This window comes from Coprinopsis cinerea (assembly GCF_000182895.1).
Source record: "Coprinopsis cinerea okayama7#130 chromosome 4 map unlocalized cont3.4, whole genome shotgun sequence".
NCBI classification, from domain to species: Eukaryota; Fungi; Basidiomycota; class Agaricomycetes; order Agaricales; family Psathyrellaceae; genus Coprinopsis; species Coprinopsis cinerea.
In genome coordinates, this window is record NW_003307541.1 from 2985657 (window position 1) to 2998351 (window position 12695).

General features: G+C 50.8%; 3 protein-coding genes across 3 annotated transcripts; 1 reads left to right on the forward strand and 2 right to left on the reverse strand.

Annotated features, from left to right (window-relative positions):
* Window positions 1-3080: 3080 nt before the first annotated feature.
* On the forward strand, window positions 3081-5633 carry CC1G_06248 (monocarboxylate permease; the record flags this gene model as incomplete). Its single annotated transcript, XM_001836609.2, has 14 exons — window positions 3081-3172; window positions 3468-3647; window positions 3791-3868; window positions 4005-4082; window positions 4164-4186; window positions 4241-4281; window positions 4335-4392; window positions 4444-4521; window positions 4578-4785; window positions 4840-4936; window positions 5006-5225; window positions 5285-5365; window positions 5423-5490; window positions 5553-5633. 14 exons carry the CDS (start codon window positions 3081-3083, stop codon window positions 5631-5633), a joined length of 1383 nt encoding a protein of 460 aa, XP_001836661.2.
* A 1141-nt stretch (window positions 5634-6774) lies between these two features.
* Window positions 6775-8246, reverse strand: CC1G_06249 (phosphatidylserine decarboxylase; the record flags this gene model as incomplete). Its single annotated transcript, XM_001836610.1, has 2 exons — window positions 6775-7962; window positions 8022-8246. 2 exons carry the CDS (start codon window positions 8244-8246, stop codon window positions 6775-6777), a joined length of 1413 nt encoding a protein of 470 aa, XP_001836662.1.
* Window positions 8247-8846: 600 nt separating this feature from the next.
* On the reverse strand, window positions 8847-12602 carry CC1G_06250 (nonribosomal peptide synthetase 12; the record flags this gene model as incomplete). The annotated part of the gene is made up of 13 exons (XM_001836611.1): window positions 8847-9016; window positions 9072-9458; window positions 9520-9615; window positions 9680-9935; window positions 10004-10670; window positions 10733-10905; window positions 10961-11066; window positions 11117-11146; window positions 11205-11490; window positions 11549-11735; window positions 11787-11875; window positions 11937-11990; window positions 12044-12602. 13 exons carry the CDS (start codon window positions 12600-12602, stop codon window positions 8847-8849), a joined length of 3060 nt encoding a protein of 1019 aa, XP_001836663.1.
* Window positions 12603-12695: the final 93 nt, after the last annotated feature.

A 12695-nucleotide genomic window follows, 5' to 3' on the forward strand; every position in this document is an offset into this window, starting at 1 on the left:
CTCAGAAGCCTGGAGAGGACTTCAACCACGACGGAACCTTCGCACCAGTCATGCGACTCGACACCTTTCGATCCATGACAGCTCTGGCCACGATTAACAAGTGGCGGATGTTTCAACTCGACGTGAAGAGCGCCTATCTCAACGGCAAACTCGACGAAGAAATCTTCATGAAGCAACCTCCTGGCTTTGAAGACGGCACTGGACGTGTCTGCAGGCTTCGTCGAGCACTTTACGGCCTCAAGCAGGCTGGTAACGTCTGGAACCGCGAGTTCAACGCTGCCATGCACGATATCGGCTTCACCCAGATCAAATCCGACTCCTGCTGCTATATTCGACGATCTGGCGGTGCTACGACTATCCTACTCCTTTGGGTCGACGACATCATTGGGTATACCGACTCTGAAGAAGAAGAACGCCGAGTAGTCGAAGAACTCGCCTCGAAGTTCGAAATCACGAAGATAGGACGACCACAAATGCTGTTAGGCATGAAGGTTCACCAAGATGACGACGTCGGCACAATTTCCCTCTCCCAAACGCACTATATCGACTCCCTTCTCGATCGATTCGGTCTTTCGGACGCCAACACCGTTACCACACCCCTTGACCTCAATATCAACCTCGATACGATCGACCCAGCGCCTCAAGATCAAGCCGACGATCCAAGAGCATCTGGCCTCTATGCTGCTGCGATTGGTTCCCTCCTTTATGCGGCTATGGGAACTTGACCAGATATCGCCTACGCCGTCCATCGACTCGCCCAATTCACTCGCAACCCGCAGGCGAAGCATTGGACCGCGGTTAAGCGGATCCTTCGGTACCTTAAAGGGACGAAGGACTTGCATTTGACCTACGGAGGCCCAGAACTCGACTGGTCTCCGGAAGTCCACATATACTGTGATGCTGATTGGGCGTCTAACGCCGACCGCAAGTCGATTAGCGGTTATGTTTGCACTTTGGCTGGAGGAGCGACGTCTTGGAGTTCCAAGAAGCAAACCTCTGTCGCCTTATCCACTGCTGAGGCTGAATACGTCGCAGCGACTCACGCAGCGAAGCAAACCCTCTGGTTTCGATCCCTCTTCACTGAACTCGGTCTCCCGTTGCCTTCTTCGTCGACCATCTTCTCCGACAACCAGGCAGCCGTTGCCATCTCTCACCACCCCGAGTTTCACGCACGTACGAAGCACATCGACATCGCCTTCCATTTCCTACGCGATGAGGTCAGGGCTGGTACACTTGACACAGTGTACATCAACACACGCGACAACTTGGCCGACATCTTCACCAAACCTCTCCCTCGTCCTCAGCACGAAGATTTCATTTATCGCATGGGTCTTCTGCCTCTCGGATGTCCGTCCATGGAGGAGTGTTGAAGAATTTCGGCGAGAGCTCGTAGCTTCGCTGTACCAAGCTCTCTGGTAGAGCTCCTTCTTATTTGTCCGTCCATCCTTTCGTTATTGTGTATGGACTATCTTAGGGCTTGGTCTGGGATGAGCTCGGACTCATCTGGTATATACCTTTTATCCTACTCGATTACATTAGCTACTCGAATTTGTATATAAGCGTATGTACAACGAATCGATTCGACATTGAATTCGTTCCCCACAGTTCTAGTTTCCTAAGATGATCGTCTCAGGTCTTTTAGGCATTGTAGGCACTGGTGTGAGTGACATTTTCTTCTACTGGTGGGAGACCTATAACCTTACTGAGACCTCCATAGTTTCTTCATCTTCTTGATAGACCACCACCATCTGTCTTATCGCTCGTGACACCTCTTGGTTGCGATTGCACAGCGGTTTGATCGTGACATCGGCACCGAGTGTCGGTCAGGGACTCGGAGAGCAACCTGTTGCACAGACGGGACCGCACTTGGACATACAGCCCACTTTGTTCACCACACAGTGGCCATGACGGGTGTGGGAGCTATGCACACAATCCGAGACTCTATGGACTTCATCCGTGGAGGTAAACTTAAAGCGAGGTGTTAACGCCTGAGGCGGCGGAGGATCCACCGCAGTCCCGACACTTGTCACTACGTGCTCGGTGAGCAGAATTTCCATCGTATACTCCTTGGAACGCGAAGGAACTGAACATTGAAGGGTGGTATTGCAGGATTTGCCTCGTCTGCATGGCGTTTTCTAGGTGGAACATCGATTGCTTAAAGTACCGCTTCGCACGGAAAGTTTCTAAAACCAAGTTCGGGGAGATTTTCCCTTGGTGTTCATCACCGTATCCCCGCAGGTTCCTCTTCGGGCGAGCTCATTGGACACTAGGTCTCCACACCTAACAAGGGTATCCCGTACCCTCTGTTGCTGATAGCCTATAGCTCCATTGAAGAGATGGGGCTGTACCGGAACACCATCACGGTGGGTGAGTTCGCCTTTTGCGGAATTGTCGGAGGCGTAATAATACTCAACCTCTGTTCTTTGAGTTCTTAGGGCGAGTTTAATTATTGCTTTTACACAGATGGAAATCCTTCTATCCCTAGGATCGAAGTTCAGCCTCTTCTAATCGAAACTTTAAGCTCGCCCAAAGGACGGGATCAACGACTATCATGGCCATAACGCTGACATCTGAGCCCCGAATTGGGTTGTTGTACATGCTCAGCCGTTGATTTACTTGAACTCCAGGTTTCCCGTTCCATAACCTATCCACAGTCCAAAGACTGTTCTTCAGGTGAGGCCCAGGCTGGGTGAGGGTTTTTGTTGACTGCAGCATCGGGCTTCGTAGGTTCTCTCTGCTGTTGACGGGGCGTCGACAGGAAGGACGTACATCCTCAATCCTGAAAGATTCATATCCGCCTATGGCCTCATACTTCAAGCCCAATATCCGACTCCGCTAGCCTATTTGCAGAGAAGGATCTTTCGATGACCCCAGACCGATGCCGCTTCCAGAGTAACTCTGCCTCGATTTCAATGATTTGTACCATGGGCTGTTTGAAGAACAATGAGCGGTTGGTTCGAGTTTCATCATTTCTGAAACTCTGTTCGGGAATCTCACTAGCAGCTACATAGGAGTCCGGTGGAGCAGGAGATTATATGATGATATTCATGAAATCCATATGAGCGGAGTGGAGGAAAGAAATGCGGTTCGCTCTGGAAATCTTGATGGGGTTAAAGGTGACATGGGCTGCCAAATGGGACTCGCCTCGCAAGGCCGAAGACGGCTGTCATTGGTGGGCTTCGCCTGCCCTTGATCTCGCACGTTTTCTTCTAACAAATACAGATTTGACTTCGGGCATGCCTTCTAACCGCTGGGAACGCCGAATCCCCACAGTACAAGCGATGACCCGCCTCAGACCTTTAAAGCTAACCTATAGTCCGGAACGATTTGCGATACGCTCTACTTTCCCCCTCTCCACCAGTTTCATCCCTTCCCCTGCTCCATATCCGCTGCCCCACACCTCGACCGCGCCCAGGACGGATACCGAGGTTCATCTGATAGCGAACAGAGTTACACCATCGATCAAGGAACGTTGTTGTCAACATGAAATCGAAGCGCGACAGTGAAGCCAACAGTGACGAGACGCTGAGGTCCAGCGTCGGGAGTGTGATAGAGGTCAAGGTCGTCGATGTAGCAGAAAGCCAGCAGCAGGCTGCAGACGAGTTTCCGGAGGGAGGCTTGCAGGCATGGTTGACGGTCGTTGGCTCGTACGTATTCGATGTCACTCAGGGTCGGCAGGGTCGGCTGAATACTTCTCTCCCCGCACAGGTTTCTCATTCAGTACACGACCTTTGGGTGCGCTTCTCCTTCTTGTCGCAAAGAGACACTCGATTGATTGTCATATCGGCAGCTATATCAACGCCTTTGGTGTCTACCAGGACTTTTATGTCAGGGAATACCTCCAAAACTCCACTCCAAGCAGCATTGGGTAAGTCTTTCCGGCTTCTTCTTTGGAACCGTTGTGGCATACGTCTAGACGTATACGTGTTTCAACAGACGCTTCTTCCGCTTTCCGAAAATTCAGCGTGGAAGCCCGTTGCTAATTCGGTTCGAATTGCTGCTAGATGGATAGGCGGCACTCAAATATTCCTGAATTTCTCGATGGGTCTCTTCACGGGCCGTGCTTTCGATAGAGGATACTTGTAAGTCGTTTTCACCGAATTCTAGCCTGCTTTCGATTAACAGAAGGTTGCGCGGAACAGCCAATATCTAATGATTTCTAGCGTAATTTTGCACGCAATAGCCTGTATGTAATGTTTCTTCGCACCGGATTTCCGGGTTGACTCACGAACTCGTCCAGTGTTCATGCTCTCCCTGTCCCATCCGGGGTCGTATTATCAGGTGGGTTTTGTCTTCTCCACCCGTCATATCAAGCTAATGGGTATCCTATTCAGGTCTTTCTCACCAATGGGGTCGCACTCGGGGCAGCCTGCGGAATCACCTATATCCCGAGTAAGATAGGGTTCTCTCCGAGCGACCCACTTTGGCTCATTTCGTCAACAGGTCTGGGCATCGTCTCTCACTACTTCCATCGAAGAAGAGCAATCGCCATTGGTATCGTATCCTCAGGCTCTGCTTTGGGTGAGCTAAATTCCTCGTGATCGTATTTCGACCTGACCGTGATCCCGTATGGACAGGCGCCATCTTGCACCCCATCATGCTCAACAGACTGTTCCATAGCCACCTTGGTTTTCACAATGGTGTCCGAGTCAGCGCCTGCATCAACGTGACTCTGCTCGTCGTGGCCTCACTTATCATGAGGACGAGATTGCCACCCAAAGCCGTCCAGAAATTTCCGATTATCGAGTGGCTCAAAGAACCGCCATACCTGCTCCTTCTCATTGCGTAAGTGCATCATTTTAGCCACAATCGAATCTACCTGTTTGACATCCCGGGCAGCGGCCTTTTCTCCTTCTTGGGTCTCTTCTTCCCCGTCTTTTATCTCCAGTTGAACGCCATCACCCACGGGGTAGACAAGAAGTTTGCCTTTTATGCTGTAAGTTCAGTCGTGACGTCGTTCATATCCGAGCCGACTGTATTGACTGGAGCGTCTTCCTTCTATCAGCTCTCGATCTTGAACGCGGCCAGTGTCTGTGGCCGGATGATTCCCAACGCTCTTGCGCCCAAGTTGGGGCTTTTCAATCTTCTGGTGTTCTTTACGACAGGGACCGGCGTATCTGTGCTATGCATGGCCGCAATGCGGGATGCCACTAGTACAGCGCTTTTTGCCATCTTTTTTGGGTTCTGTTCTGGCGCCTGCATCGCTCTGGTTCCCGCGACGATTGGTGCGTTGATCCACTGACGTGCATCAAAGATCTGCTGCTGACGGGGTGATGTGGGACAGGTCTCCTTTCGAAAGATATGAATGAATTCGGTACCCGGTTAGGTTTGTTCTTTGGCATTGGGGGAGTTCTTGGGCTTTTCGGTGCGTTGCCATTGTCAATGCTCTCCTCGTTATGGCATTTACTGACCTTGAGCACAGCTACGCCAATTTCTGGTGCCCTTCTCACAAGCGAATTCCGGTGGATAAATGCCATTTTATTCTCAGGGGTGTGTTCTCTCTCCCTATCTTTTGAAAGGACATTCGACGCTTATCGCTCGCGCCACGTTAGATTACCCTGATTATATCCGGCCTCTTCTACACGATTTCCCGGTGCTATATCGCAAGACGGAAAAACACTCAGATTCTCTGAGTAAAACCCCCCTTCGGTGATCTATCATCTCCATTGCATATCCCCCTCCCTTCTTGCTTCTCGTTTCGTGCGCATTCCCCCCAATTGTCAGCCATACCCCATACCCTTTCACCATGACGACAACCAGACGTACACGACATATTGGTAGTTGGCAACCCCCTCACTTGCATCTTGGCTGGACTTGTATCATCATGATCTTCATCTTCATTTATCGTCACATTGGCGCGCAAACTTGGCATTCGACGCTTTTTTTTCTTTCGCAGTACATTCATATTCTATTACTTCACATCATGGCACCTCACCACCAACCCATTCACAGCATACTCTACTACCCCACACGCATCTTCCTCCTACCTTAGTCACATTTTGTATTGTACATTACGATCCTTCACTTTTTTGGTCTTCTGTTTGTTTTCTCCCTACGGGTTTCACTCTAGGCGGTTTGGCGCTTCCTCATACCCCAATACCCCCTTTTCGGTCACATTCGCTCCCTTTCACATTGCTTCCCTTAGCGTCTTCTTCTTTATTTCTTTTTCTTTTTTTTTCTCTCTCTTGCAACACGGTACAAACATGATGATACCAGTTCGGATTTTTGGGCCACACCTCGTTGACTTTCTTCAAATTGAATTGTACAGTAGATGTAGTAGATTTGGTCCTGATGTACTTGTATGACTACACGACATATAAAAATGTTTTTTGTCTTGGCAGATTCTTGGGCTGTCTTCCCGGTGTGATTGGAGTTGTAATCTTTGAAGAAAGACGACGTTGGGCGGATTCGAACAGGCGAGGAGGAAAAGTCCGAGTCGGAGATGGAGGAATAAGGAAATTCGAAACGGGACGTGAAGAAACTAGGAGTGAATGACGGCGTGGTACTTTTGAATGTAATTATTTGCAGCTATATATCATTCCCTGGACATCTGATTTACAAGTTATATCTTGAGGGGGAGGGATGGCGCTTCGCCAACGACGCTAATGACCGACCTAACATTGGTAGGTAGGCAGGTTACCGGCGTCCGGTCTCAGGTCGAAAGACCACTGTGGATTGAACATGAATAACGAAGCGCCACGGTACCAGTACAGGTTGTTCTGAACGTTAATGAAGCATAAAACTTTTCCCAGACATTCTAGATTCTCCCGACTATCAAGTTTTCTTTCCATGTCCAAACACAGACTTGACCGCACCGAAAGCGACCTGTCCAAGCTCCTTGGGACTGTGGGGATGAATTCCTGACGACGAGATGCGCGTAGTCATTGAAGGCCTATACTCGATCCCTCCGCCTACTTTCACTGACTTCCCCTCGAGAGGGGAAGGGTCGCTTCCAACAACTCCAATCGCCGACCTGACCTTCACCAGAGCAGCCTCGCCAGGCTGCACAAATTCTCCATCGAACTGGATGGTCACATCACGTCGGAAGATCAAAGCATGGGATGAACCACCAAAATGGAACATCCCTATCTCGTCTCCACGGCTAACACGTTGGCCGACGGCCACGGTAGCCTCGCAGGTCGAGACCTCTGTCATCCCAATGGCCATGAAGCACATGAGCCCAATCGCAGGGTTGTCGGACTCAATGAAGATAAGCATGCGAGTGGTGAGGGAGGTGATAAATGACAGGGAGCGAAGGTAGGGGTTGTCTCCCTCTCCAATGAGCGCCGGAGATTGGACGAAGTACGTTCCGGGCACCTGGACGATCTTCTTGACAGTTCCGGTGACGGGCGCGTGCCAGCGGTGGTATCCAGTAACTTCAAGGAAGCCCTGGAACACAGTGCCCCCAATGAACTGTGGAGCGTCCGCATCGTCATTGAGCATATGGATAAGGGAGTACGGCTCGCCCTTAATCCAGAATTGATCTCGCTCGTGAACATTGGTTTGAAGGTTGTAGAAAACAGACTCGCAAGCGGCGTTGATGACGTTGTCATTGTCTGGTAACTCGAGAGGGCGAACGTTGGGCTGCAATTGGCGAACGAAGAAATCGTCCCATGACATGAAACCCCAACAGGGGGCAGAGGGATCGCTAACGAAGATCTGGGGGAAGGTGAGGTCGCCAAAGTCCTCTGTCATGCTTGAAATAGCCTCCGGACTGAACCATCCACCTGGTCCGTCATTGAGAACGGAGCGGGAGTCCGGGGACTCGAGGTAGGCGGCCCAGACATCGAATAATTTCTTGAACTGAATGTTGAGTCTAGAGGCGAGGAAGGCTGAGAACCCGCCTTGGGTATTCATAGCCTCGTTGAGGATCATGTAGAAAGGGGGACCGATGGGACCATAGAAAGGCGCTTCGGCGATCACTTTGTTGAAAAGCGCCAGCATAGTGCTGTAGTCCTTCACCTGAATGAGAACAGTATTAGGTTCTACTGGAAGGAAAGCACGGGACATGAATCACTGACAGGCCCTGTTGCATTTTCGAACATGCGGTTGAAGCCCATGTACATCTCACCATCATTTTCGATGAGTTCTTTGAACTCTTGAATGACGGGAGCAAGTGCGCGGGGTGCACGAACAGTAGTGTCCTCGATGATATTGAGAAGCCATTCCTTGAGGACAGCGGGGCTGGCAGGAAGCCATCCAGCCTTTCGGAAGCGCGCGTCAAGACGCCTCGAGTACTGCGACATTGCTATCTGGAGTGGGGAGAGACTTTCCTGGTACCTCAGGGAATCGTTGTCGAAACTCTTATAAGCATGGTCTATTCTACCCCTTTTTGAGAAGATCGCGCTCGGATTTAGAGCATCTCGTTTAAGCTCAAGACAAAATCCCACCGTCTATTTTCGATGCAAGCTTCATTGACATTAATCTAAGCAAAAGGACCGCACGGCTTCCAAGACTCGTCCTTCGTTACTCACGTAACTCGTGTAGCGAAGCCTTGGCACCGTGCTACAGCCAGTGGTGGCAGGTAAGCCTAGTGAAGGAAGTCACCCTGAATTTAGTACTGGGGGAGTTATTTTGGGTGCAGGTGACGTTTATACGCGAGTCAGCCAAGGACTTCCCATTGGACCATTCAATGCGTTGAATATGCGAAGGTTTCATTTTGAGAGAAACTGGGAGACAGGGGTGCAGATATAGTCTTCCTTCCACACGCACAGATGGGAGGAGATGTTAGGGGTACAGTGCGAAACCAAGCAAGCTGTCCATCGTTCCTAATTAAAGACAAAGGCTGAACATGCAAGTCTCAATAAATTAAGCAAGAAGTAATGTGATATCTGTTCTAAGCTACTTCAAGAATCCCAAATCGCACCAAAGGCTGGGATCCCTCGGCTCATACATGCGTAGACGACCTTCTCTGTGAGAGGCTGGTTAGAAATAATCGCAACTGCCTCGGGATTAAACTCCTTGACGAGTTTCAGCACAAGCTTGACCAAGTCAGGCTTGCCATGTTTACGAGTGTCTGCAAACACCAAGGTTAGTACTAGCCATGAGCCAGCATGAAGCGGAACACTAACCATAGATCACAGCATCCGGAACCGCTTCTAGGATAGAGTCGCACAGGGTATCACCGAACGTCTGTCGGACATTCGGCGCAGTCCACAAAACGCGCATGGGGATCTTCTTCTCGAAGATGATGGGAGCGCAAGGGCCAATGCCCGATCCCGTGGCGACGAGAACCATGCTACGGAACATGGGGACGAGCTTGAGGACACCATAAGTGGGGACACCCTTGACCCATATCTTGGTCGGCGGGTTGTCGATTTGCTTGGAGGTCCAATCGCCAGCCCGGGAGACGACTACGGAATATCCAGAGCGATTTGGCATTGGGATGGTGGCAAAGCCGTGCCATTCCTTCAATGGGGCATCGGAGAGACGGACGGAGGAACCGGCAGGAGGCGTGACTGAGGTGAAACAATGTCATCAGGCATAGTCAGCTAGGCAGAATAATAAACAGGAACGTACCGCCGTAATCAAACCAAAATCTGACGGCGTGCTTCGATAGAACCTCGGAGCGGACATCAACCTTGCGGAGACGGAGCCACGGCCAAATAATTGACACTAGTTGCGTTCCAACATCGATTAGGAATTTTGATAGTAAAGATCAAGCAAGGACATCACTTACCAGTCAAAATGATGACGAGCCAGAAGTAAGGAGACTTGACAAGGGTCTGTCCGAGAGTCTGTCCTTCAGGCATGTAGTCAATGGTCAAAGATATAAATTGCACCCAAACTAGGGCAAGAGCAGTCCATCCGAGGAACCGATGAGTCATCTCGAAGGTGTCGTGTAGCTTCTTCCTGAGGGCCGGATAGGCGAAGATGAGAATACCAAGGAATTCAGCCAAGATGACATATGTCACCGCGACAGTGCGGACAGATGTCTTCAAATCAAAGGCAACTCTATCAGTAAATGTGTATCGACAGGAATTGAGAGCATGAGAATACGTACCTTTCCACGATTCATCATTTCCTTGGTAGCCTGCGCAGTAAACGCGACCAACCAGAAGAACCCAGAAACCCCGGCACCAGAGTGTATACCACCAATGGTATAAATCCGCGCAGCGACACGCCGGATGGCCAATGGCCAAGATGAAGGAATACCGGTAAAGATGGCGAAGAGGATGTTGATGACGGCTTCCTGACGCATGAGAATCCCGATGAAGACATTGGCGACGACGATCCCTCCGAGCCTGTTGGCATCGTAGTCCTTGGTGACGAGAATCCAAATGAGGAGGGCAATGTTGATGATGAAGACCACAGAGAATAGACGCCTGTACAGGGAGAAGATTCGATGGCGAAGGTTACGAATGATGGGACCATGAATCTTCTCAGGGTACTCATCATCCTCGTATCCCGACCAGATATACTGTTCTTTCTCGAGGGCGGAGGAGGCGGAGGAGTCGATCTGTTTGACGTCAGAGCCTACAGCAGTAGTGGTAGAGCCCAGACTGTTGTCCGAGGTACGATGGAGAAGGCTCGGAGTGATCTGGAGTGTCGCTGACGGGATGATAGGGTTGGGCTCATTCAAAGCCGGCTCCTTGGCAACCGACACCTGCTCCCGATCCCTTGTGTCGATAGCCATTTGACGCAAGACACGTTTGTCAGTCTTTCCGTTTCTGACAAAAAGAAAAACAGCGGGTTAGAGGTCAATACTCGAAGAGGATGAAAGCGAACATACGCTGTCTTGGGGAATTCATCCATAGTGAGGAATCTCGTTGGAACGGCGTAGTAGGGTTGGACCTTGAGTGCGGCTGCTTTAGCACTCTCGACGTCGAGAGAAGAGGGAGTGGCGAACCCCCACAGTTCCTCGTCGATAAGGAGAGCGGTAGCCACCTGAACTCCCGGACAGGACTATCCAACAACGGTCAGCAAACCACCAACCGCCCAAATAAAAAAGGTATCCCACCTCGATAGCAGCAGCAACGCCATCCAGTTCCACCCGGAACCCCTTGACCTTGACTTGATTGTCGATCCTCCCAAGAGGGATCAGGGTGCCATTCATATGCCATCGTCTATAAGTTCGTTTAGCTAGCCGTTTCGTAAGGCAAAGTCGAGAGCCTACCCCAGGTCACCGGTATTGAACATCATCGAACTAGAGGATTCATGATTTAGTCGATGATTTTCTGAGTAAAAAGCGCATGGCGACGTACCCATCATTCGCAAATGGGTCGGGGATGTAACGTTCAGCGGTCTTGTCAGGTAAATTGAGGTAGCCTTTGGTGACGCAAGCACCGCCAGCCCACATCAGCCCGGGTTCGCCGATTGGGACAGGAGACATATTCTCATCGAGAACATAAACAGAGTTGTTGGGAGTTGGACCCCCGATGGTGATTGTGTCGCCTGGGGTGTGATGTTGCATGGTATTCACAATTGTGACCTCAGTAGGGCCACAGCAATTGTAGAAATTGACATGTGCGCCCCAAGAATCAGCGGTGGCTAAAGGCGGGTGGATGAGCTCGCAATGGAGGTCAACGGAGGCGATACTAGATCTTACCTTTTGGGCAGGGCTCGCCGGCAACTGCGACGGTCTTGAGGTTGGGATAATCAGCGGGTTTATGAGGTGTCAGCATCGATGGGGTGGAGATCAATATGTCAACAGATCTCATAACGGCCCTCCATTCTTTGGATGTCTTTCCTCGAAGGCAGAGGGTAGCGCCGTTCATCATGGCGCCCAAAATTTCCTAATGTACATGATTAGTGCAATCCGCAGTCGAAATACAAGCAAAACTCACCCATGCCGCAAGGTCGAACGAGATGTTCATAATTTGAGCAACCCTCATACCGGGCTTCATGCCCAGATTTCCCGGGGCAAGACATAATACTTCAACAACGCGAAATTAGACATGAACTCGACACAACCGTAGTGGCAGAAGGAGACTTACGGTTCGTGACATTGCCGTGGGTAACATCAACACCTTTGGGCGTGCCGGTAGTACCTGATCAATGACGTCAATCAAAGTTGGGGTGTCGAAGCGCCCACAAAACTCACCACTGGTATAAACGATGTAGACAGAATCGGACTTGGTGGCAGAGTCTTGAGGTTTGATGCAGTGACCAGGGTCGTAGTCACTGCACAGAACGTCGTCCAAGTAGACGACCTTTGACGACGTGTCCGCAAGGCGGTGTTGGAACTTGCGAAGGGTGAGAACGACCGTTGGGGTCGAGTCGCGAATGGCGTGATGGAGGGTACCATCGGAGACGACATTACCGTCAAGGGGAACGTAGGATGCACCCGCTTTGACGATACCCAGGATACCGACGACAAGTCGTGGAGTTCGCTCGACGAGGAGGCAAACACGCGAGCCAACGTCGACGCCCAAACCACGGAGGTGAGTGGCAAGGCAATTAGCCCGGTTGTCGAGCTCCCGGTAGGAGATCTTGGTGTCGAACTCCTCGAGTGCAGTGAGGTGGGGGTTGGCTTGGGCATGGTGTTCGAATGCATGGTGAACGCATTCGAAAGGGACGACAGTCCGGGGTCCTCGTCCGTACTCCCAGAAGCGGTGTTGGTCGATTTCAGAGAGTTGAGAGAGGAGAGGGTGACCGGTCATGTTGTGCTAAATGTTGAGTCGAGAAACGACGATAGTGTCCAATGCAGGAGAGTGCTACACCTTATATACCAGAGCCGTCGTTGCATCGAGCAT